The sequence below is a fragment of the Myripristis murdjan genome, chromosome 6 (assembly GCF_902150065.1).
Source record: "Myripristis murdjan chromosome 6, fMyrMur1.1, whole genome shotgun sequence".
Classification (NCBI taxonomy): domain Eukaryota; kingdom Metazoa; phylum Chordata; class Actinopteri; order Holocentriformes; family Holocentridae; genus Myripristis; species Myripristis murdjan.
In genome coordinates, this window is record NC_043985.1 from 27,535,425 (window position 1) to 27,559,687 (window position 24,263).

The following is a 24,263-nucleotide window of genomic DNA, read 5'->3' on the forward strand; positions in this document are numbered from 1 at the left end:
TTCATATCCCCTCTTTCTCTCTCTCTCTCTCTCTCTCTCTCTCTTTTGTTGTGTGCCACTTATTCTTTCCTTTAATTCTCCCATCAGCGTCAAGCCAAGTACTCAGAGAACAAGCTGAAGTCGATCAAAGCGCGGAACGAGTACCTGCTGACACTCGAAGCGACAAACTCCTCGGTTTTCAAATACTACATCCACGATTTGTCGGACTTAATTGATGTAAGTATAAACCACGTATCTGCATCAGCTTTACTCTGAGGAAGTTTAACCGTCAGACGCACAGACAGACGCACACACTCCTCATTTGTGTACACTGACGGCGGGAAAAGTTGTCGCTGTCAAGAATGCACTGCAAAAAAAAACAAAAAAAAAGCTCCATCTTAACAAGTCATTTAGTCTGACATTCAGTGAGACTTGTTTCCAATGCAGTTTTAATTGACTTCTTTGAAGAATATTTCTGGGAACAAGGATAAGTTGAAACAAAGCGGGAAGAGGCAGATCAGCCGCCTAGGATCAAGAAAGTGACGCCCGACTTGAGAAAATTCTTGAAACAAATTGATTAGCGTCGGAAACAAGTGGGATTATCTCGCCGCATTGGCGGATTGTCTCACTTTGTTTGCAGAAAAACAAGATGGCAAGGCCGAATATGAATCTAAATGACTTGTTAAGATGGAGATTTTTTTGGGAGCAGCCTATGTGACCAGTCTCTCTCCCTCATTAGGAATCTGTTGTTAACTTGCATAACTTGCTTGTCCACTGTTTCATTCCCACCGATCTGATGGTCATGTAAACACCATGAATAAGGAGAGCTCAGGAGACCGTTACATAAACAGAGCTGCTCACTTCAAGGATTCACACCTCAAAGCCAAGAGGCTCACTTCACAATCAAACTTTCTGCACACTAACTCAGGCCGATATGTGTTTTCCCCCCTCGCCATGCTGAGGAACCGCTGCTATTTGGCGGTCTTTTTGCAGGCCTTTCGAGGAGATTTAAAGTTCGGGGGGGAAGAAAATGATTAGTTTAGCAGCAGAGCCTGATATAAGTGAGATGTGAGGACACCAGACTGCGGGATGGAAATGTGGCACGGAATTAAAGCCGCGCAGCTTATTAGCTTTTGTGAATAAGACTATTCTTCCTCCTTCCCTTCTCCTCATGTCATCATTAAATGCATATGATATACTGTACATTTCCACTGCAGCTTTTCAGCCATAAGTCACTGTGTTGTAGGTTTCGTGAGATCACAAGATTGAATGGAGAGCAGGGGGGGGGAGTGGCAGTGGCCCCAAAACCCAGTTTTTTATGAATTACAGTTTGTTGTGGGTCATCAGTCTGTTCGCTCAGCACTCACCGCTCTTTACTCTGCCTCGCCAGCAGATTGCTTTGTTTGACCTTCCGCAGCCAGACCGATAAACATGATTTATTTATAATATGGCATACCTGGGTTATTATTTTGTGTTAGAGAAATAAATATACTGCACCATTTTCTGTGGTGTTACCAGGGAAACCGAAGAAGGCCAGGATTTTTTTTTTTTTTTTTTTTTTTTTAGTGAGCTTTCGGGGTTATGTATTCCAGACAGGACTGAAGGAGAAGAGAAATGCAACTTGCCTTCAGTGCCATGCTGTGCACTGAAATTACCCGTCTCTCCGCTTCGCTCACAAACCTTCACATCTCACTAGGGTGTGTGTGTGTGTCTATGTGTGTCTATGTGCGAATGTTTGCAGGATTTGTTGTGTGTGTGTGTGTGTGTGTGTGTACTGTTGGTGTATACATGCAGGCTCATACATGTCTGTGTATTAATGAAGGGAACATTTTAAAGAGCACAAGCAGGCTGGATGCTGGTGTTGTGGCTGTATGGTATGCTTGCCTGTCAATCATGCAGGTGTCTTTCCATGTCTGTGTAAATGTGTGTCTGTGTGGGTGCCTAGGGGTGCTGTGCTTGTGTGTGCATGTGTGCATGTGTGTGTGTGTGTTAGTCTGTCTTCCCAGGAGAGACCTTGGCCAAGGTCCTGGTTATTAAAAATCAGCATTAGATACTGGAGGTAACATTCAGGTTGTGTAATGTGGAGCTAATGCTGCTGACACAGAAAATACTAAACTATTCAGTTAAGGGGAAACAGTGTTTCAGTGGTGGATTATGTGCAGAATAACTAAGAGGAGGCCTTATTTAACCTCAGTGCAGTCTGTCCAACCAGATAGTTTCTTTGTGATTTGGCATGGTTTCCAGCTTGCCACGATCCTCCCTGTCTTTTGGCACCGCAGTGCTGTGGGGCTGGATGGATATTCTGTTGTGGAGCTCAAACTGTCAAAAAATTTGAAATGTGCAAAATTCAACAGCTCTTTCCACAAAAAACAGCAACACGGATACCAAACATAATCCACAGCCCTCAGGGCAAAGAGTTTACTTGGGGACTATTTCCTGCCCAAGAACACTGGCAAACTATATTTGTCCGCCTCCAGTGAGTGTGAATTACTGACTGTGAGCTCCACACATGAACACCCATGCAGCCCCACAGTATTGGGGTGCACAAAGACGGGGGAGATCGCAGCAGACTGGAAACCTTGCCAGATCACATGGAAACTAATACAGATACAGATAATGGAGTGCACCAGGGGTAAATGAGAAGACTTCTCTTGTTTTGTATTTTGGGTCAACTGCTCCTTTAAACTTGATTTTTACATCTTCATGACAGCGGAATGAGCTGAGTGCTGGAAAAATGCAATCAACGTCAGTGGTCGAACAATATGGGCTTTTCAAAGGCTAATGCCAATAATATACTTTGTGCAAATATAATGTGTTGTTTTTTTGCATCTGATAAAATACAACAATTTAATAATAATAATAATAATAAATGAGACACAAAAATGGTGAACTTGAATTTTACTAATTTTACTGTCTGCTGTGTGCTTAAGTAGATCTGCACTCTGTCAACTAAATATTAAATAAATGTCGAAATGTTTGTAAAAAATAAATAAATAAATAAATAAATAGAAAACAAAAAGAAGAAAAACAACAAACCTTGGGAATAAAAAATGAATAAAACTGTCAAGGCTTCCTGCAGACACTTTTTTGTTTATTGGCCTCACCAGCACAGATATCAGCCGATGCCAATTATCAAAATGTTTTAATTCAAGTCTTCCACGATGAACAAGAATCATCATGTAAAGTGGGTCCTGTTCTCGCCTTGCAGTGCTGTGATCTGGGGTACCACGCCAGCCTGAATCGGGCGCTGCGGACCTACCTCTCAGCCGAGTACAACCTCGAGACGTCGCGGCACGAGGGTCTCGACATCATCGAAAACGCCGTGGACAGCCTTGACCCCCGAAGCGACCGCCAGAGGTTCATGGAGATGTACCCGACCGCGTTCTGCCCCCCGGCCAAGTTCGAGTTCCAGCCTCACATGGGAGACGAGGTACACGGCTGAGAACGTGCATGGTGTTGATCATATTCAGTATTTATGCAGCTGCAATAAAAACGAATTCTTACATTTGTTTGTCGTTAAACTGTAATGACACTTAAAACCATCAGAATTGTCAGTCGGGGATAACTGACGATGTAAAAATGCTTTTATAGCTTTAACAGTCGTGAGTTTTCTGCATTCCATGGTACACATTTTACAGTGTTTTCTTTCCCATGGATCAGTATGCTCAGCGCATATCGGGCATGCATCGCACAGCATGGAAGTGAATTAGAAGTTGTTTAAAAAGTCTCAAACTTAATGAGGTCTGATTTTTTTTTTTTTTTTTTTTAGTGGCTTAATTGCAGCGTTTTACTGCGTCTGTGCTGCCAGATCAGGTTTTATAGGGCACTGCAAATGACAAATCATGTCTCGCTCCTCGCCCCGCAGTCAAGTAGCTCAACATGTGTAAAGAGCTTTACTGTTTGGCTGGCACTTGTAACTCTGATATCACGTCTGTTTATGAGCTATTGTTCTGCTGCTGTCTGCACGGCGAAAACAGGAGGAATTGTGATGACTGCACATTTCAGCGAAAGGTTAAGCGGCTTCCCTGTTGATTTCCTGTTACCATTCACTGATAGCGTGTTTCCTCCTCCTCCTCCTCCTCCTCCCAGGTGTGTCAGATCTCGGTGCAGCCGCCGGTGAACGGGGAGCTCATACTGAGGTTCCAGCAGCTGCAGTCTCGCCTGGCTACTCTCAAGATCGAGAACGAAGAGGTAACACGGCGCAAGCCTCATTCGCCTCAGTAACTAACCCGGGTATTCGTGGGGAGAGGGCCGCCTCACACACATGGCAAAAATATTCTCCACGGCTGCTGCTTTATTGTCTGCCAAAGCCGGTGTGTCGTGTTACGGCGCTGTTTGCCGGCCGCGAGGTTGCTGGCAGCTGCACCGTTGGTAAAGCTACCGACAGGGAAAGTTAACTTCAGCCAGAAGTCATTCAAGGTGAGATGGAGAATAGTTGCTTATAATCTTTTGAAGAATAGAACTTTTTTGGAGCAAACACACATATATACACACATTCACTCACTCACACACACTCACACTCTTACACACCTTTCCTCTCCTCTCATACCCTGCAGGTAGCGATCAAACCCTCTCTGTGAAGCCTCAATTTTTTGCTCCCACTGGTAGAATTCACTGTGTCTCTTTTATTTGTACAACCTGTCCTGCTCTGCTATGTTTTGACATTGGAGGGGCATCCTTGGCTGTATTGTTTTAATCTGTCTGCAGCATGCCTGAGTAACTCCCAAGTTTTTTTTTTTTTTTTTTTTTAAAAAGGGAAAGAAAAAGAATAGGCCAATGGGGAGGAGTGTCTGTGTCTGCCACACTTTCACAGAGTGCCATCACGTCCGTCAGGCTGGCTTCTGATGGACGGACCTGCTTCCGCTATATGAGCTCTCTCTCTCTCTCTCTCTCTCTATCTCTCTCTCTCTCTCATCACACATCACTATATTTTCTTTTATCCCTCTACAAAGACTTAACGGAAATACTGCAGGGGAGCATGTCACGCAACTTCCCCTACATCCTCTGTGACTTCAGAGCCCCTTTTGATCACGCTGTAGACACCTTAGCACAATTTTTTACTGAAATACCTCGCTGATATTTCTACATCATGAATATCGCTAAGTTTGGGGTCAGGCTCGTGTTGGACCACAGGCTAAGGCCGCTGCATGTTGAGTTGTGTGTGTCCGGGTGAGTCTGGGCCCGGCTGGTGTCTTCACAGCTCACGCTGCCCGCAGTCTATTTTATGGCAACCAGGCACGCACCCATGTGTGTGTGTGTGTGTGTGTGTGTGTGTGTGTGTGTGTGTGTGTGTGTGTACATGGCAAGCCCTGGTGCTTCATGTCCTTGTCTGCCTGCCTCTCCGAAGCGGATGTCCTGGTGGGTCAGATTTGGAGGGCGCTGCTGCCTTGTGTTAGGATCACCAGATGGCCTTTCTTCCTGGGCACAGCATGCCAGATACATCCTTGAAAAATTGACTTTGGGTTGTGAAGGCCTCTGAGCACCACTGTAAAACACAGAAAAGAGCGAGAGAGCCGGTCCTCCATCCGGCCAGGGGAAAAAAAAGCTGCAGGGCAGTGCTTAATAGAAGTGCAGCTGTTTCCTCAAACCCCTTTGACTCTTGTGAAATGGTGAAAGAAAACACTGCTGAATAATTTATTCTGCATCAGAGGATGGGACATGGAGGTGGTGCTGGTGGTTGAGTGGAGGGGGGTGGAAGCCTCTGGATCTCGCTCTCACATGGGGGGGGGGGCCTCGCTGTGGCCCTGTGTTGTACCTCTGCAGCAGAAATGACTACGGAATATATTTTTTCATTACGACACTTCCCATCTCTCCAAGGACACTGTTCATTTCGGCTCCTCCGTCATTCGGTGCAGTTAATCTTTCCTCAGATTTAATAATCTGGTCATTTAGATCTTGTTTGCCTCTGAGATTTGTATGAAACATAGCTCACACAGATGATTTTTTTTTTTTCGTCTCCTCACTCGTTCTCACAAGATATACAAGCAAACTTAATGGTTATTCTCAAGGCGTTTCACACTAAACCCTGGCAATCTAATACCATCTCCTTTGTAGGGAGTGTGTTTGTTTTTCCTCAGATAAATCTCGGGGAGGCACATCAAAGTGTGCGTTTGTGTGTGTGTGTGCTCGCGTAGCGGGTTGATCAGCAGATTACAAACTAACTACAGGGTCTGTTGAAAGCTATGGACAGCAGCGTGCCTTCTCAGAAGAGATGCGATGATATGTGTTGGTTTCACGCTGAAATAAACCTTTTTGATATTATACTGCCGTGCAGAATAACATAGATGCGGACTGGTGGATGCAAGATATTTGATTCGGCTTTCACACTCTCCTGAGAGTGAGTTTAGTAAGCACACAAGTCAGATACAGACTTCCAGGGTAGATGCACTATCATTAATCATAAGTTTTATTCATCAATGGGGCACCATTGATGGAAAAAAGCTTTAGCCAAGTTTCTTGATGCTTTATTAAAACTAAGCGGTAAAGTTTGCCAATCCCTTGGACTTCCCTCAGGCCGCGTTGTGCAGCTGCAGTGACTAGTGGGCATATCCACCGCATCTCTCTAAAAACCCTTTTGTAATTGAGCCCAACTGTGAACACTGGTAACTAGTGGTCTGCTGAATAATGGATAAACTCTCAACAGCTTTTTCGCTTGGAGCGATTCTTTCGCATGCATGGGTCTCCTCCATATGATGACAGCTGGGCCTCCTGCCTCCACAGGCCACCCGGACAGCGGCGGCAGAGGCCAAACACCCTCCGTACTTGTTACTATGTTGTAGTTACTTATCTGGCAAACCTACCAAAGACAAAACTGCTGCACCTGCATGTGAAGCGATGTTACCGGTGTGAAGTAGATGCCTGGTGCTCTTTTTTGTGGTGTTTGTTTAGCAAGAGACAAATCAGACATCACCACTCTATCATTTTATCTCATTACCTTTTCTCGAAGCACTGAAGAAAGCTGGTGCTTTTTCATTTGCCTGCACAGAACTCCTTTGATCACCAAATCCCAATGCCAGACTGTCATCACCAGAAAGGATGATGTTTTTTTTTTTGTCAACTTTTATAACCTTAGAATCCCCTATTTCCTTTCATGCACTGTCATTAGCCGTGTTCTAACCTGTAATGTGTTACTGCTTCACGGTAAGATGAATGACACTGTAACTACATCCACATTGTGTGCTGAGGCAGGCGTGTCGGCGCTGTAATCCATCACCATAAGACATGAAAGAGATTCCCCTCGGTTGGATTCCACCTTGCCGTTCAGGTGTTTTCAAAAAGGCCAGATGAGTCACAGGTCGGGCAGTTGAAAAAACAAGCAGTGATCCACTCTTTTCTCAGTGTGTATATCAGTTACACGAGGAGTCCGCATTGTTCTTTCATTTGCACCTAGGTCACGCTCACTTACAAATGAGAAATAGGGTCGTTACCTTTAGGGTGGACTACGCCTGACCATTAAGACTAATTAGGAGGAATTCAAGCTGCATTTCACTCAGGACCCCTGCTGACCTGTGGTCCCTCCCCACATGGTTTTTGACTTGTGATGGTCACAGTGCTCGCTCTCCCTCACCGAATGTCTCTCTTGAATGCAGAGGAGTGCTTTGCTGAATGCTGAGAGATGGTAGTTGGTGTTTCTGCACAGCTGGACCCCTTTCCCTCTGCAGCTTTTCCACATCAGTGATTCATGCTCACACTCAACAGTCAGTCTCTGGCTGTCTCTGCTTCTCTTCCTCTTCTGTTTCCCTCCGTTTGTTATCCTCTGCTTTCTTTCTCTGGCTGCCCGTTAAATATTTACTTAAAGCTCCACATACTACTCAGTTTTCAAATGTTTGCCAGTGAATGTAGTTTAGTTATATTTATGTTTATTGAATGAATTTGGAGACCTAGACTTCAGTAGTCACAATGCCGGAAGCCGATTGGCAGACAACACCAGCTCCTTTAATTCGGATGAGGCAAACCTATGCTATGTAGGCATTACAAGTTGGTGTCAGTTCAAATGCTGTTAATTTCCCTAATGAGAGGGTTTTTAGTAATTGTTTCATGGGACGTGCCAATCATGAAGTCCAGTTTTGGTGCATTAACTGCAGTTCATCTGAAACGACTTACAAAAACGTATGGATTTTTGTAAATGCAGTAATTTTAAATGTAACTGCTGAAACAAAATCAAATTTGAGCAATTTCTTCAATAGGTAAGACTGACTATGTAAGGTATATGCTGTATATAATCAGAGGAAGTGGTTATAATTGGGCACCTTTAATTCTTATGCAGCTTTTGGTGCCTTCTAATTTGTTAAAAACTTGCCTCGTGGCTATTTGTTTGTCACATCCTCTGTTGTCTGGCATCATTTTAAGTTGGAAACAGTCCTGGGTCACAGAGCTTGCCAGCTGAACATCTTCGTGCGCTGTAAGTGATGGGGCACGCATGGCCAAGTCCTGACGTTTATAAGCTCCAGGAGAAGTACTCTGGTTGACAGGGAAGAGGCGGTTATGGAAATGAAACTTAAAAGCCTGCGACTTCAGTGTACCATCTCTGCCCCGCCCTGTCCACCTCCAGCCCCTTTGAGTGCATGCAAATTGATTGCTTTGGCTGGGAGTCATGTTCGGGGGCTGGTGGATTTTTCCGAGGGAGAGCATGGAACGTGAGTCTGTCAGAAATGCCTGAATTTTTCAGAGTGTCATGGGATAGGGAGAGAGACAGATTTTCGGCAGTGTCATCATACCAGCCTCTGAGAATGCTGTAACATCTTGATAGTGATGTGACTACAAAACTCTCGGACAGACAGGAGTCGAAAAAAGAAAAAAAAGCATGGGAGGGGGGGATATATTCACAGTCAGAGCACGTGTAGGCCTCTAACCCACATTTCCTCTCCCTGCTCTTGCTCTTCTTCCCATGTCCTCAGATCAAAAAGACATCAGAGGCTACCCTGACCACCATCCAGGACATGGTGACTATCGAGGACTACGACGTGTCTGAGTGTTTCCACCACAGCCGCTCCACGGAGTCGGTCAAGTCCACCGTTTCAGAGACTTACCTCAGCAAGCCCAGCATTGCCAAGAGGAGGGCCAACCAGCAGGAGACCGAGCAGTTCTACTTCATGGTGAGTGCAGTGTAAACTGCTGGAGAGGAGTGATTATGAGTGGGCAGGGTTTCACAGATAGTGTTATGGGACTGCTTTTTATTTCTGTGAACATATATATAAATGGATAAACCCTCACAAATCTCTCTCACACGTTCTCTTTAATGCCTCGGTGAGCCTGCCACACTGCAGTGTTATAAAAGCAGTGAATATGGTTGGCTGCCTTTGTCCGATTTTATACCCTGGTTAGTGGTTGTTACAAAAATCCCCAGAATGAATCTAAGAGTCTTAACACAAGCCTTTCCTCCAAACTTTAAAAATGCCGAACCTGTGCATGTGAGTTTTGTTAGACTTAAAACTCTGAATTTCATGCATGAAGTCCCATTGAAGTTATCAGCTCGCGGAAGCAAAGCTTTCCGAAAATGTTTCCACATTGTGAGGCTAACCTCTATCCCATCCCAGTCTACAGATGGACATTGTCTGATAAAGGCTTTGAAAAGACTCTCAGCTTGTCCTCTGCCCTTGGCTGCCTTATCGCAGATAGCTGTCTGGAGAGCGGGGCGATCTGGCGGGCTCATCAGGGCCACGGTGTAATTACTCTCAATTCTCCACAGAAATTCCGGGAGTTTCTGGAGGGCAGTAATCTCATCTCCAAACTGCAGGCCAAACATGACTTGCTGAAGAGGACGCTCGGTGAAGGTACAATCGCAATCATCGGCACCCCGTCCCAATGCTTACCTTCCTCTTACTATCTCCATAAGCCTCTGTATCTCCTCTCTTACACCCTACCATATGAAACGAGATATCATCTGTGATTTTGAATATCATAACGTTGTGATATGGCATAAGTGTTTCCTTTTCCTAGTTTTAAGGGCTGCATTACAGTAAAGAGATGCAATTTTGAATTTTATGTCTAGTCTACAGTGGTCCCTCGTTAATCGCGGGAGTTACGTTCTAAAAATAACCCACAATAGGTGAAATCCGCGAAGTAGTCAGCTTTATTTTTTACAATTATTCTAGATGTTTTAAGGCTGTAAAACCCCTCACTACACACTTTATACACTTTTCTCAGACAGGCATTAACATTTTCTCACTTTTCTCTCTTGTTTAAACACTCTCAAAGTTCAAACCTTTGTAGAAAAATAAGTAAAAAAAAAAAAAAAAAAAAAAAAAAAAAAAGCATACAAAATTGCACTAAAAAAAATCCGCGAAACTGCGAGGCCGCGAAAGGTGAACCGCGATATAGCGAGGGACAACTGTATTCGTACCCATCTGCTCAACCATCATATTCACATTACTAATAGTTATTCATCAGAAATCTCTGTTTGTGTGTATAATGTTGTCTCAAAATCAGTATTTGGTCAAAGATATTGAGATGTCACCCCGCCCTACGTACAACCATGTCCACACTGCTCTTTTCTGTGCCTGAAATGTCTTCTCCGGCCATTCTTGACAGGACAGTCTAGTCCCTAGTTATCTCCCATAATTACCTTAATTTGGCCAGCTAATCAATGTCCAAATAGCTGACAGAACTCATACAGTGAAGGTGAAAGGGGATTTTTTTCCCCCTTTGCCATGGTAAAAATCCCTATTGTTGTCCCGCTTTCACCACCAGCCAAAGTTCCTAGATGGTAATCTGGGTTTTAGCCAGGCAAGCCAGAGCTGAGGGGGATTGCGCAGTTGTATTATCCGTCTTAGTGATTGATTTGCCGCTAACTTAATGGACTCCCAAGCATTAGCGGGCCATGGTTATTATGATGGGCGCCCCTTGTTCTACGCTGGTGGGATCTCCTCGAGGCCCTAGCTAATCTGCCGTCAACACAGAGTATCTGTCAGCTATTGTTCTAATCAGAGCGAGATGAATGCAAGCAGCGGGCCTGGTGGTCTCGGTGAACCTGTCTGCTTAATGAGTAATGGAGCTGTGTGCTAATGAGAAGGGAAAAAAAAAGTCATGCATCTTCCACATGGCCCTCAATCATCTGGCAGTCAGCGGAGTAAAGTACAGTATGAGTCGGTCAAACTCACAGACAGGTCAGAAGCTGTGAACATATGGCCACCAATTTCTCACTGCTCCTGTTCTCCAAAACTGTTTGGCAATTATTTTGTGCTCAATTTTAGTCATTACTTCGTCTTGCCTGAACTTGTTCCCGTAATGATGTGTGTGTATGTATCCATGTCTGTGTCAGTAGTAAACATGATGCAACTGTGTGGCTGGTGGGTGTTTGTTTGGGCTAAAACTGTCATGTAGGCAACACATTGTCTACACAACAGTTGTGCAGGTTTCTGTGCAAACTATGAGGTGTTTATTCGTTGTGGTTGGGTATGTATGTGTGTGTGCATGTGTGTGTGTGTGCGCGCGCTGTGGTGCCCAAAAGCCCAGTGGTTGCGGACAGATGGCAGGCTTCAAATGCTTCACTAGGCGTGTACACAGTGCACCGCAGAGACCTCAGAGACAGGTCCTGGCGTGCCCACACATCTAACCCGCCCACATGTCTTTTCTGTCTGTCTTTGCCCACAGGTCACAGAGCTGACTACATGACCACAAGGTAAAATACTTCCTCACACACACACACACACACTCTCTCTCTCAGGAACACCCAGCCTCACTTCAAGACACATGCATACTGAAGAGCAGACTTTTCTTTCACACAGTGTGAATAACGTCAGAGAGACTTTGCAGCTCATAATAGAAAAGACAGTTTGCCACTAGGAGCTCCTCGCAGCGAAATTCCTCTGCGACCTTGAAAGCAGAGGAGAGACCGTAGCTGGATCCAGTTGTCGGATAATAGCCTCTGGACAACCCTGAGCAGATGCGTCGGCCTCCACATTTTTTATGCTGCATTTTACGATATATGCCCAACCTGGCATCGGGCGGTGTGGTTGTCCTTTTCCGTCCCGAGAGCCCAGTCTGACAGGCTTAAAACTCACCAGAACAGAGGGGGTGAGGTGGGCTGTCTTCCCTTAAAACTAGTTATACTCTACAGGAAAATGAAATGTGTTAGTTTCAAGTTGGAAAGTCTACCACATTGGAGCAAACTTGTGCAGATGGCTGATGTATGATTTGATGTGTTGAGTCCGTATTCAGTTGTCATTTGCAAAAAATAGCAAAGGAGGGTACTTTATAATCCCCAAATGGGGGTTAGTGTTTCCCCCAGAAAATCACATTGACCAGATGGTACATTGTTGATGGGGATGTAAAACAGTGTCACAATATCTATGAATGATTAAAGACTTGCTAGACTCAGCATAGTGTTTTTTTGTTTTTGTTTTTTTTATAAAATCAAATGTAGCCTATTTTTGTTGTATCACACCCCCCTCATCAAAGTGACATTCAATGTGTGGTCGCAGACAGAGCAAGAGACTCACACAGACTCACTGCCACTCATGATGTTCGTATAGTATTTATGTAATAATTTCACCGGATGGCTGCTGAAAATATGCATATTATATTATAAGGCACCTGGCATAAAATACACTGAGGGAATCTCTAGAAATTGACATTAATGGGAAGTCAACTATTTTCCCCCCCTCAAGCTAGATGGCATTTGAGTTATTTGATGGTAGGAGAAAGACAGGCTAGGCTTTACCAAACATTTTTATTTATCCTCGATCAGATCTTCCAAAATATTTTTAAGGACTTTTGACCAGAATGGCTTTGTCTGCAGTGATTTTGCAGTGGAGGGGACCAGCATCGTGAACTCTGCCTTTTCTCTAAGAGCTCCACAGGTGCCTGTCACAAGATGTCTAATTACATCATACACAAACACATACAGACACACACACACACACACACTAAGGCAGAGCCACAGGGACCTGAGCTGGATGCTGACACACACAGTGCTCCCAGCGGGTATGATATTTCACTGACCTATGATATTTTGTAGCAAATGGAGAGGCAGGGTATCAAAAAATACCTTGCTTTTGTACAAGTTATCTCGAAAAAGCGGGTGGCAGTTCATTCCAGGTTAACAGAAGTGTCTGAAAATAGAACTGTCGACAAACCAAAAGCTGCCTTATTTGTCCATCATTATCAGTCGAAGCTTAAATAAATAAATAAATAAATAAAATCACATCATTTTCAGGTCATTCACTTGGAGGACAGTAAAATTTTTAGGAAGCCTCTCAGAAGCTTAAACCATATCAAAAGGGGAAATAGATTTTGTGAGATTTATTATAATGCGTTTTCTGTATTCTAGGCCTCCGAACTTGCCGCTCAGATCCCACACTGGCACCCGGCGGGCTAGACCCCGCTCTGTTTTTAATGTTAAATTATTTAATGGCAATTTGGAGTCATTTATCAAGGTACTGGTTACCCATCTGGCCTCTTGACATCTCGACTCCTTTTGTCTGTCCTCTGTCCTGCTGTGGCTTTCTTGGCGTTTCGGTGGGTTCCTCCAAAGCATCCTGGCTCTAATATGTCTTTTTAAGTATCGCGTCACAATATAAAGGCAATAAACAGGCAACAGCATGTTTGTGCTAAGATGGGTGTTGGAGACCCTGTCCGTGAGTCGGTGAGCTCTGACGATCTGGCCGTGCACCTTTGGGTCCTCTGCCGTGTGGGTGGCGCTGACAGAATGCATCCAGGAGGGCTGCAGGAGGAGAGGGATCGGGGGCTGGAGGGATAAATGTTTGTCTCCATCAGCCACCCTGCGTCACTGCTGACATGGCATCACTGAGCTGCTCGGCTCTGGCAGAGATACCCCCCCTCTCTCTGTATCTCTCTCTCTCTCCCTCTTTCTATCTCTCTCTCTCTCCTCACTTTACCCCTTCGCCCTCCTTTGCACAGAGTGCGAGCAGCGGTCAGTGTGAAAACAGCAGGATAAATGACAAGCCAGTGAATGGTTGCCAGGCTGATAAGGGGTGCTGCCTCCCTCCTCCAGCCTCTTCACTGCCTCTCACTGGTGACCTTGTCCGGTCCTGCCTTGTCCTGTCTTTTCCCCACTGTTTCATTTGGGTTTGATGCCAGCACAGAGTGGAATGAGGGTGCGCCCTTAGTAAGCTTTGGTGGGCAGCTGCTATGGTCATAATCTGGGTCTCGCTTTTCTCTCTCTCCCTCTCTGTCTCTATCTCTCTATCTCTGTGTCTCTTTCTCCCTCTGTCTCTGGTTCTCGCATTGTTTCTTTCCAGCCGTGGACGAAGGAACTCACATGCCAGACATCAGGTAGACACTCTGAAGCATCTCAGGGTGCCCCATGCTGCTTGCTTAGGCTTATTTCCTTTATTTGTCTGAGCAGACTGTCTACTTCTGCATCAAAATGCCTCCGTAGCTACGCCATCTGTGTCTGTGGCTTCTGTGCAGCCGACCAAAGTCGTAACAGTCGCCTACCAGCACCTCAAGCAAAAATACAACTATATGTGGGTCGACGCAACATTGCAAGAGACGTGATTGTCTCCTTGTTCATTTTGTGCTTCTTACCTGTTTGGCCAACATGGAGTTGGTCAAAGAGAGACAAGCTGAGGTTTGCCATCCCAAAATGATAAAAACTGCCTTATATCACTGAATTTATGGTGAAAATATTCCAAAACATTGGTTTGATGACCAGCAGTATGATTGCTCCTATTTTTACATAGTGACACTGCTGTCTTGTGTCTTTTGAGACTTTCCAATGCATAAATATAAATGCTCTCACAGCTATGGATAACTAACCACATAGCCACAGCGACAGTTTGATGCAGAAGTATAAAGTAACCTCAACAATACTACCACTTTTCTTTTGTAACTGCATGTGTCCGTGTCTTGTAATCACTAACTGACTTCTGTGAGGAGACTCAGACAGACTGAACGGCTCAGACCAATTCTTAAGTTCCCATTCCCAGTGTCAGCACATCGGTAAGTAACGGCACATTCTATCTTGTTTTGGGCTCGTGTTTTGGAGATTCACAGCTCAAAACGCATCCAACATAAATATAACTAATCAGAAACAGTCATCCCCAGTCTTCCATATCCAACGTGATATTATTACGTAATCCTGCACTGCCAGACCCGTTACACTCCATTGGTAAATTCTCAATTTTGGCATGGTTGCTGTGTTTGGACCATGTGTGTTCCCCGGAGGGCCGTAAACAGATCCTCTGTATCATTAAAAGCATGTACTGAGTCCCTGCTGAGCACTAAGCTGCAGGAGCAGCTGGCACCGAGGCAAAACCTGCAGAGCCGAGTCCAGGTCTTAGTGTGTGAGAGGAATGTGTTTTCTCTTAAGGTGATGCTGCCTCTCCTGTCATCTCACCACCCGCTCCCTGCATACTGAGTGTGTGTGTGTGTCTCTTTGCAGGCTCTCTCTTCACTTAGTAAAGCTCACGGGAGGCACTTGATTTTTGGCATAGCATGATAGTAACAGTAGTGCAGCCAAAGACCAAATGTGTTGGATACCAAGCTTGTACAAACATGTTATTGTGGCCAGTAAGTGATTTGTGTTGATTTTTTTGTAATCTCCTAAAACTGTTAAGTCATTATGGGAGACTGGGTGTGAACAATCAAGCAGCTGGCAAAGTCAGCACAGTCTGTCTGAGTACAGTCTCAATATAGTAACCCTCACTTTGTGCCTAAGCCTGCCGAGTTCACTTTTATTGGTGTGCATGTTTGTGTAAACATAGTTGTAACATCAAATACACCAGTTTTTGTGCGTGTAATGAAAAAGGGAATCAAGAAATGATTTGACATTTGGGTGTTTTTTTTTTTTTGTTTCCTTCACCTCCAAAGGACTCCGGACAAGCAATCCCCCGTGTGGTTGAAAGCTGTATCCGTTTCATAAATCTGTACGGTGAGTTGATGATGATCATTTTTTGTGCTTAAGTTAAATGATCAAAGATGTATGCCTGCCTCGTTTCTGTCCTGTTTCAGACCGACCAAATCGCAACAGCCCCAACTCAAACACTGAGCAATTATTCTCTCTCTGAAAAACTCTCAAACTGATTACAACCTGCCTAATTTCCCTTTCCATCCAAGTTCAGTCAAGAGTGACTCTCCCGCAATTTCCAAGTGCTAATTGTTTGGGCGTGTACATTTTTTCATGTCGGTGTTGCAGTTTATTCCATTTCGGTCACAGTCATGGGAAAGTCGGTGCAGATTCCATCCTGTTTACAGCAGTCCGTGGTCGGCCAGTCATTTCCCAGCATCGGAGACATACAGTGAGACAGGCAGCTTAGCCTCCTGCAGGGACCCCATGATGAGTTTGAATAGCGGTGTGAGCAACATTAATGAAAACTCGGAGAGCACACCGGCTTAAAACATTCAAGGCATGACAGTCGTGGCATCCCAGAGTTTGCGGGGTCGGCCGTCTCGTGATGTGGAGAGAGAAAGCCAAATGGAGACAAACTAATTATGCCTCTTCCCGACCCCTGACCTCTCCCCTTATTAAATCCTGATCCCAGCTGAAGGACACTTAAGTAAAAGTTTATTGCGATTTTCCTCAGTCATTAATCATCCTTAATTAGAAAAGTGAAGGGGCTTAACGAACAGGATGTGCTCCTTTTAGTTCCAGCTGAAGTAGGCTTTATTCGTCGAGGGTGAGGCTTCCTTTCATGCGCCTGATGTTGCCTGTCTGTCTGCGTTCCTCCTCCCTCTGTTTCTTCTCGTCATTGTCTTTCTCTTTCTCTCTGCAGGCCTCCAGCATCAAGGAATATTCCGTGTTTCTGGTTCCCAGCTGGAAGTCAATGACATCAAGAACTCGTTTGAGAGAGGTACATCTATTAACCTAATAGCCACGCATTCCAGCCTGAAGCACTACGTCTTATCTCTGATTTGCTTTTTGCCAAATCACAACCATTCTTTAGTAATCCAGATTTTTAGATGAATAAATACAAATCATGATATGCTATGTTTGTTGTATTTAGCTGAAGATCGTTTTGAATATGTGATTAACAGTGATTATTGCATAAAGGATATTTTTCATGATTCTGTGTGTTTTAAATTGGTATTGTTTTGATAACCAACTATGGCCATGCAATATTATTAAAATCATTACCACAATACTCAATAGACTGTTTTTCAAATCACCATATATCTCAAGTTGAGTATATATACAAAATTACACGTTTAATAATAATATGCATGTTCATCCCTTTGAATGAGGTGCTATTGTCCTACAAAACTTTTAAGTTGTTTCATGTCTAATTTGGTGAATTTTTACATACAAATTTGGTTATTATTACTCCTTTTACAATTCATATATTTAATATGAAACAAATTATATCACTTGATCTTTACAAACATGAAACAAAGTTTGTCAGATTTAGCTTGCAAAAATGCTGTTCTTTTTTTTTTTTTTTTTTTTTTTTTTTTTTTACCAATACTGTGGGATGACAATATGAGTATCAGCTAAACTGTTACAGGGCACACCCGCAGAAAGTAATTTTATTTAACAAAAATTGCCCCCCTGGTATCACATGTACAGTTATGTGTTGTCATATGCTTGACCCCCTAAATCATCGCCCGGCCCTACCTAACTAACTGACCTGCTGCCTTGTCTGTGTTTTAGGAAACGACCCCCTGACAGATGACGAGAATAATCATGACATCAACTCGGTGGCTGGCGTTCTCAAACTTTACTTCCGAGGCCTGGAGAACCCTCTTTTCCCCAAAGAGAGGTTCAGCGATCTGCTGTCCTGCATCAGTAAGTACACGCACATCTCCGTCTCATCTTTGAACTCGCAAGGCATTTCAGTCCGCCTGCCTCTCTCTAATGTTGAGTATGACAAATGCATACATAATTTTTTGCCTCATCTCTAATGTTCCTTTTGTTAAATGTTCACTTTTTTCCTAGAGGTAAATTCAGTTCCCTCAAACAGGAGGATATTTTTCACTGCCTCTTACCTGCATGCTGTTGACAGCGACTGCACTTAAACTAATACTTTTCTAAAAAATGCTAAAAAATAAGTCTACTCCCACAGTCCTCGTTTTGTATAGGAAGAACTATGCCATCACCAAGAATGCAGTCAGCGTTACCGAGGACTGAGTGGGTGATCCCTTGCTCATGTTCTCCTGAATTTATTATTTATTTCACTCTGTGTTTGAGGCCGTAGCCCAAGTCGGGAAACGGCGAATCTTTTCCGAGTCACTTTTTCACTTGAAGTTCATTCGCTGTGACTCATATTCCTGAAAGTAGATGCTCTGAAAACCCCGTTAAGTGGCATCGATGAAATGACGAGTAGACGAAGTGGCGTCATTAGTGAAGCGCTCGTGCTGTGCGCGAATGTCCGAGGTTACGAAACATTCTAATTATCTGTCTGTGGTGTTTTCATCAACAGAAATCGCTCTTAGATATCATTGTCTCTGACTCTCTGTCTGTGTGTGTGTGTGTGAATACTACTTTGTGGCATGTGGTCCAGCACTGAGAAGGGTATTATGTGCTGTAAGTGACACAAAGCTGCCCGTGCCTGCTGTATCGTGGTGGAATGTTAAAAAGGCACAGCGCTGACCAGCCCTGACGCCCAGAGATACATCATCAGTGAAAACCTCACAAGCATAGATGGACACATTGTTCTCTCACACAGCTCGGTTAACTCTTTGTGTGGCTTTGTCTGACCGTATGAGATGTACAGTATGTGGAAAAGGGGCTGGCTTTGAAGCTCTGTTAAAGAACAATAGAACAAGCACTGAGTCACATGGATACAATGTGTGCTGTAATGCCTCATGGGGCTTAGAGTGTGTATGAGTGTTAATGCCCGTGCGAGTGTGTGCATAGGGGTGTGCAAATGTGTGCCCTATGCACTTGTGTGTGCACAGTGTGTGTGCGCCTGTGAGCTTCCTGGGTGTACGTTTACACATTTGTGCAGGATGAGTGATGGGGATTCCCTGTTTACATTCCTCAGCTCAACATACCAGTGATTGCAGTGTGGGCTTTATGCCCAGCAGGCTCCATATTAAAACCTCCGCTGCTCCCACTAGCAAGAGGATCACCTTTCCATTTAAATGTCCAGCAGAAGAGTCAATCACAGTTTGACTGCTTTTTTTTGCCAGAGCAGCAAACTGCAGCTCAATTCTGCCGTGGAGTTGCAAGTGCTATCTTTCACTCTGGGATTTTGCAGAGGGGATATTTTGCGTGTATGTGTGCATGTGCAAATGATATATCATTGTGTTTTGCGGTAAATCTTTAAATAGCAGCGTGTGAAGTGCTCGGGAGCCTCGCGGAAACCTAGTTAGGTACTCACGTAAGATGAAATAAGTCACGAGTATCCCCCAGAAGCCCAAATCCCAAATGGCACAAAGTGGTTGGAGGGTGACGCGGCTATTTTTAGCAGCCCGGCACAGCCCCAGCTCAGCTAACTAAAACGGGCTGCTTCAAATTGTACAGCGGAACAAATGAGAGAGGCATGAAAGACCTACCGATTGTCACTCTCCAGCAATTTAATAGCAAAACAGCGAGATGCTCTGTTTCCACATTGTGATCCTGTTGTGAGCAAGTTATGGTTATTTTTTTGTTGCTAATATTCTCGTCTCTTGAGGGCAGAAAATGGGAGGTAAGAGAGAACAGAGACGGGAAGAAAACAGTTTCATGAAGATATTGTTTTCATTAAGAGCCGGATGAGCCACTCGGTGTCCTTGTCGGCAGGTGCTATTGATGAGCGCTGATGTCTTCCTCCTCTTCCTCTTCCTCTTTATCTGTAGTGACAGCTGAGTTGGAGGTCACCTAGTTTCTACACGTCATGTGGCATTGCCAATTTAACACACATGCATGCACAAGCACACACACACACACATGCACATACACACTTACACATTGCTGCATTAGTAAATCTTGGCTGTTCCCCCAGAGATTTACAGTAAGTCTGATAAGTAATTGGTTTGGCTTTAATATGCTCTGCTATTTATATCCTGGGGACTTGGTGTGGTGATTATCAATGAGTCGGCACCACCAGATGGATACGTTTTAAACATGCAAGGTGAACACTTTTGATATGTTTTTGGAGCAGTGGTTTTCACACTGGCGTCATTGGGACCCCTAGTGGGTCCTTGAGGGTTTTCTACAGGGTCCTCAGCAAAATGAGGAATCATTTATTTTCACTGTAGTTTAATTTGCAAGATTTTTTTTTTTTAATAATATGGACTGATTATTTTAACATTGTGTTTGAGTCCTTGAAGTTATTCGTCAGTGTTTCAATATATGGTCAATTTAATGCTTAACTCAAACCATTTTTTTTTTCACATGAGGGTCCCTGAAAGGGCAAAATCATTTCAAATGGGGGTCTGTGGCTGAATTAAAGTCAACTTTGGGATCCAGAAAATGAAAAACTTTCACACCCCCTGTTTTAGAGCACGGGTTTATAGACAAAAATGAACCTTGAATGTAAATCTGTTCCTTGGCAGAGCGGTGGCATCTCTTATCCTCGTATGCACACAGACACAACAAGTGACAAAATAGGTTATACTTAAATACACGTTTACGCTTATAGGACTTAATTAAATTTACCCTTTTGTCCACAGTGTTCTTTCTTGCATATCATTTACTCCATTGTAATCTCACCCTTACTTCATTCTTTTCCTCTGTAGGAATAGACAACCTGTATGAGAGAGCCCTGTACATCCGTAAGATCCTCCTGACTATACCCCGATCAGTCCTCATCGTCATGCGCTACCTCTTCGCCTTCCTCAACCAGTAAGTTCATGGTCACTAACCAGTAAATCTGTCATGTATTTAATTTTTTACGACTGCCCACCCCCCCTCTGCATACCATACAGGGGTGGTAATGAAGTGTCATACCCTGTGCCAAGTCACCAAATGGTAATCTTAGATCATGCTTATGAGGACATTACGAGCATCGATTGCTGTGACTCATGCTTCCTCTGAAATATTGTCAGTGGTGCCATGTTCTCTCTCGCTCCTTACATTCCCTTCATCTTCGTCCTCCTTTCCTCTCTCGTCCTTCCTCACTCTGTTCTCCCTATTTCCCTCCTCTCTGCAGCCTGTCCCAGTACAGCGATGAGAACATGATGGACCCGTACAACCTGGCCATCTGCTTCGGTCCCACTCTCATGCCCACGCCGGACAGCCAGGACCAGGTCTCCTGCCAGGCCCACGTCAACGAGATCATCAAGACCATCATCATCCACCATGAAACCATCTTCCCTGATGCCAAGGAGCTGGACGGGCCCATCTATGAGAAGTGCATGGCTGGAGGAGACTATTGGTGAGACAGGAGGGAATTTCCTTTACTACCGTGGCATAGGTTTCCACACAGCCAGCGCCTACCGGATCGAATTACGACGCAGAGTTTGATACCGAGTTTTGGGGATAAATCAAAACACACAATGTTAGCTGCTCACTGAAATATAATTCACCGCTCTCTGGTGCTCGGCCCAAATCAACACACAACCAAAGGATCTCCTCTGCATGACGTCAGTGCAACTTCAGACTGACCACAGGTAGTCAAAACAGTGAGAGCTAGAGCTAAACAATCTAGAGTGGCTGTATTTAGTAAAAGAAATTCAGATGAAAAAAATTCAGACGAAAAAAAAAATTCAGCTCGTTCCCTTGGCTCTTGTGTGCAACACAGGATGAATAAACAGTGGCATGTGTGTGTGCACTGATGATGTTTGCGAAATCATTATTTTATTTATTTAGTTATTTTATTTTGGTTCACTGAGTGAAACAATGAATGTTGTTTTGAAAATAGCTTTCAAGCGATACTTTTTAATTTCATTTGTCAGTGGTCGAGACGAGGCTCCTGTCATTGTCTTTGGCTCTGATTGGTTTTATAAAGGTTTATTTTAACCAGAGGCACTGGTCAGTGGTCTCATTCTTTTCCATATATTCTTAAGAAGACAGATATTCAAACAACAAAATAACGCATGCACTCCTAACATTATAAATTCAGGCCGGTGCTTGAGAAAACGGTATTTCTTCATCCAGCTTTTAGGCATGTGTACTTATAAAAGTATCATTTTTAGCACCGGCATCAGGAAAGTATAAACAATACCCAAAACTAATCAGCGAAGAGCGCAGTTTCTTGCCCAGAGGAGGACACGTGGCTTTTTCATGGTTTGAGCCTGTGATCTTTGAGTTACGGGACACTCTCTACAAACGCTAGGCCTCACTGCCACCGCATGAAAACCGCGGTGTCTCGGGGTCAGGTTAAAGGTCATCCAGGAGTGAAAGTCGAGACGGAAAACATTCTGATGAGGTCTCTTCACGGAACCACACAGATGTGCAAAATGAGACGAGGGGGCTGAGGGTTTGAGAGCGAGACAGACGGCGGTGGTTTTCTCATCCCGTTTTTTTTTTTTTTTTACTGTGAGTGGAACGAAGGCAGCCAGCCAAAGCTCCTTCATTAGGGACACAGTCAGCGTGCAGGTATGTATGTTCACTCTGAGACTCGGCTAAACACTGCAGCTGCAGTCGTACGCTAGTGGGGTTGATATGAGTAATTGCACCAACCAATTAAGTATCTGTGGTCAAGGAGTATGACAAGGCAGAGCGTGTTTCACTGCTGACTTTTACATTGTGGATTTCTCGCTAGGTGAGACAGGCTGAAACAATCACTGTAATTACCATGATCACGGTGAGATGAAAAAGAGACGGGTCACTCAGCAGGGAGGGGGTGATTAGGTGAATTGCGGCACATAATGTAGTTCCATTCTGTGTTAAAACCGGTCAAACCGAAAGCTCTTTGCCAGCTCCACATCTGTAAGCAGGGCTTATCATTTCCTCATGTCATATTTCTCTCTCTCTCCCCCTCTCTGTCTGTGTTGCGTCCCCTACACCACCATGGGCTGACAGGGATTTATCCCCGGCTAGAGCTAATCACCCATCACAGCACGACCGTGTCCCCCAGCACGGAGCATAAAGCCCTGGGGAGATTTGTTGTCTTGGCTCCCTCCCTCTCTCAGGGAAGAGGAGGCGTACGGTGGCATGTTAGTATGGGAGGGGACATTAAGTTCCAGGCTGGGGTAATCTGTGGAGATGTGAGTGGCATTACCGCCGGTCTCTCTCAGCAGGGTGCCGGAGGAAGACCATTCCCAACGAGGCCCAATCGCAGGCTGAGGATCTAATCTTCAAACACTTACAGAATAATGACAGTGACCTCTCTTTGAGCTTTTTATTAATTGGAATCAGCGCGGTCCCCCCATGAAAGTTGACGCGTTGAATCATCTCGACTCCCTCAGCCGATTGGGGATCTTTGAGTCAAGCAGTCATTTTTTCTTTGGTTGGTTGCATTTCCCCCAAAGTTAGAAACAGCAATGGGTGTTCGCTGGCAGATTAAGAGAAGCACACAGCCACTGCTCTCTGTAATGTTCCTATAGTATACAGTATTTCTATAGTCATGCAGTAGCATCGCTGCTGCTGAAAATACACTTCACAGATCTGCAAGCATAAGAAAAAACAGAGATTGTGAATGTAGGTCTATTTAGACCTAAATTATTAAATGATTGAATAATTTACTTTTTGTAATGTTAAAAAATAATTAAAAAAAAAAATAATGTTATAGATTTTAAATGCTCAAAAATATGTTTATATGATTGTTGCATTTTATTATTATTGATTATCATTGTTTTGATTATTATTGATGTGCTCTGAAACTTATGTCAGGGCATTTTTTAATTGCTATAAAGTCTATGAGTTTAACAATAAATAAATAATTAAATTACTGAATGAGGCACAGCCTTAGTAAATAATGTCCCTCATCATCACAGGCCTTTGAGTGTCGGGATCTGAGTGAGAGTCCTGTGGTGCAACCTGAATTAGGAGATGAAGTCTGCACTTGTTTGACTCACACACGAGTTGAAGGGAAAGGAGTGGGGAAATAAATGACACAACAGAAGTAGATTAAGGGCCTTTGTCTGTTTTGAAACTGACCTGTGACCCCTGGCTTGACTGTGACTGTGACGCTGACGGTTTGCATGTTGTGTCCCGCAGCGAGAGCCCCTACAGCGAGCATGGAGCCCTGGAGGAGGTGGACAACGAGGGAGGCACGGAGACACACACCAGCGAGGATGGTGCGTGACTACAGATACTTCCACATGCACTTGCACTCCACAAAAGGAATATCTTATCTTATCTTATCTTATCTTATCACAAACACACACACACACATAAAGAGAGTAAATGGTGTTTTCCTTTCACTTTACAGAGCCCATAAAGTGGCATCTTACCATTCCAGGAAAAGCCATTCAAAAGTGTACATCAATTGGTAATCAGCTAGGGGGAGAAATACATTTTTTATTTAAAGCTGATTTGCTTGAAATTGTCATTTACAGCTGCCGGTGCTGCATGA

At 44.1% G+C, this 24,263-nt stretch overlaps 1 protein-coding gene across 2 annotated transcripts in view; it reads left to right on the plus strand.

Annotated features, from left to right (window-relative positions):
* Positions 1 to 24,263, plus strand: part of srgap1a (SLIT-ROBO Rho GTPase activating protein 1a) — a 95,027-nt gene that overhangs the window by 54,271 nt on the left and 16,493 nt on the right. Inside the window, exons 6-18 of one of the 2 annotated variants that reach the window (XM_030053202.1) lie at positions 88 to 216; positions 3,188 to 3,409; positions 4,069 to 4,170; positions 8,877 to 9,074; positions 9,668 to 9,752; positions 11,572 to 11,599; positions 13,250 to 13,355; positions 15,754 to 15,814; positions 16,656 to 16,733; positions 17,531 to 17,665; positions 20,542 to 20,647; positions 20,955 to 21,179; positions 23,906 to 23,985. In XM_030053202.1, the coding sequence (XP_029909062.1) occupies positions 88 to 216; positions 3,188 to 3,409; positions 4,069 to 4,170; positions 8,877 to 9,074; positions 9,668 to 9,752; positions 11,572 to 11,599; positions 13,250 to 13,355; positions 15,754 to 15,814; positions 16,656 to 16,733; positions 17,531 to 17,665; positions 20,542 to 20,647; positions 20,955 to 21,179; positions 23,906 to 23,985 (1,555 nt within the window). Of the gene's footprint in view, positions 1 to 87; positions 217 to 3,187; positions 3,410 to 4,068; positions 4,171 to 8,876; positions 9,075 to 9,667; positions 9,753 to 11,571; positions 11,600 to 13,249; positions 13,356 to 14,180; positions 14,215 to 15,753; positions 15,815 to 16,655; positions 16,734 to 17,530; positions 17,666 to 20,541; positions 20,648 to 20,954; positions 21,180 to 23,905; positions 23,986 to 24,263 lie in introns of both variants that reach the window. The other variant, XM_030053203.1, reaches the window with a different exon arrangement.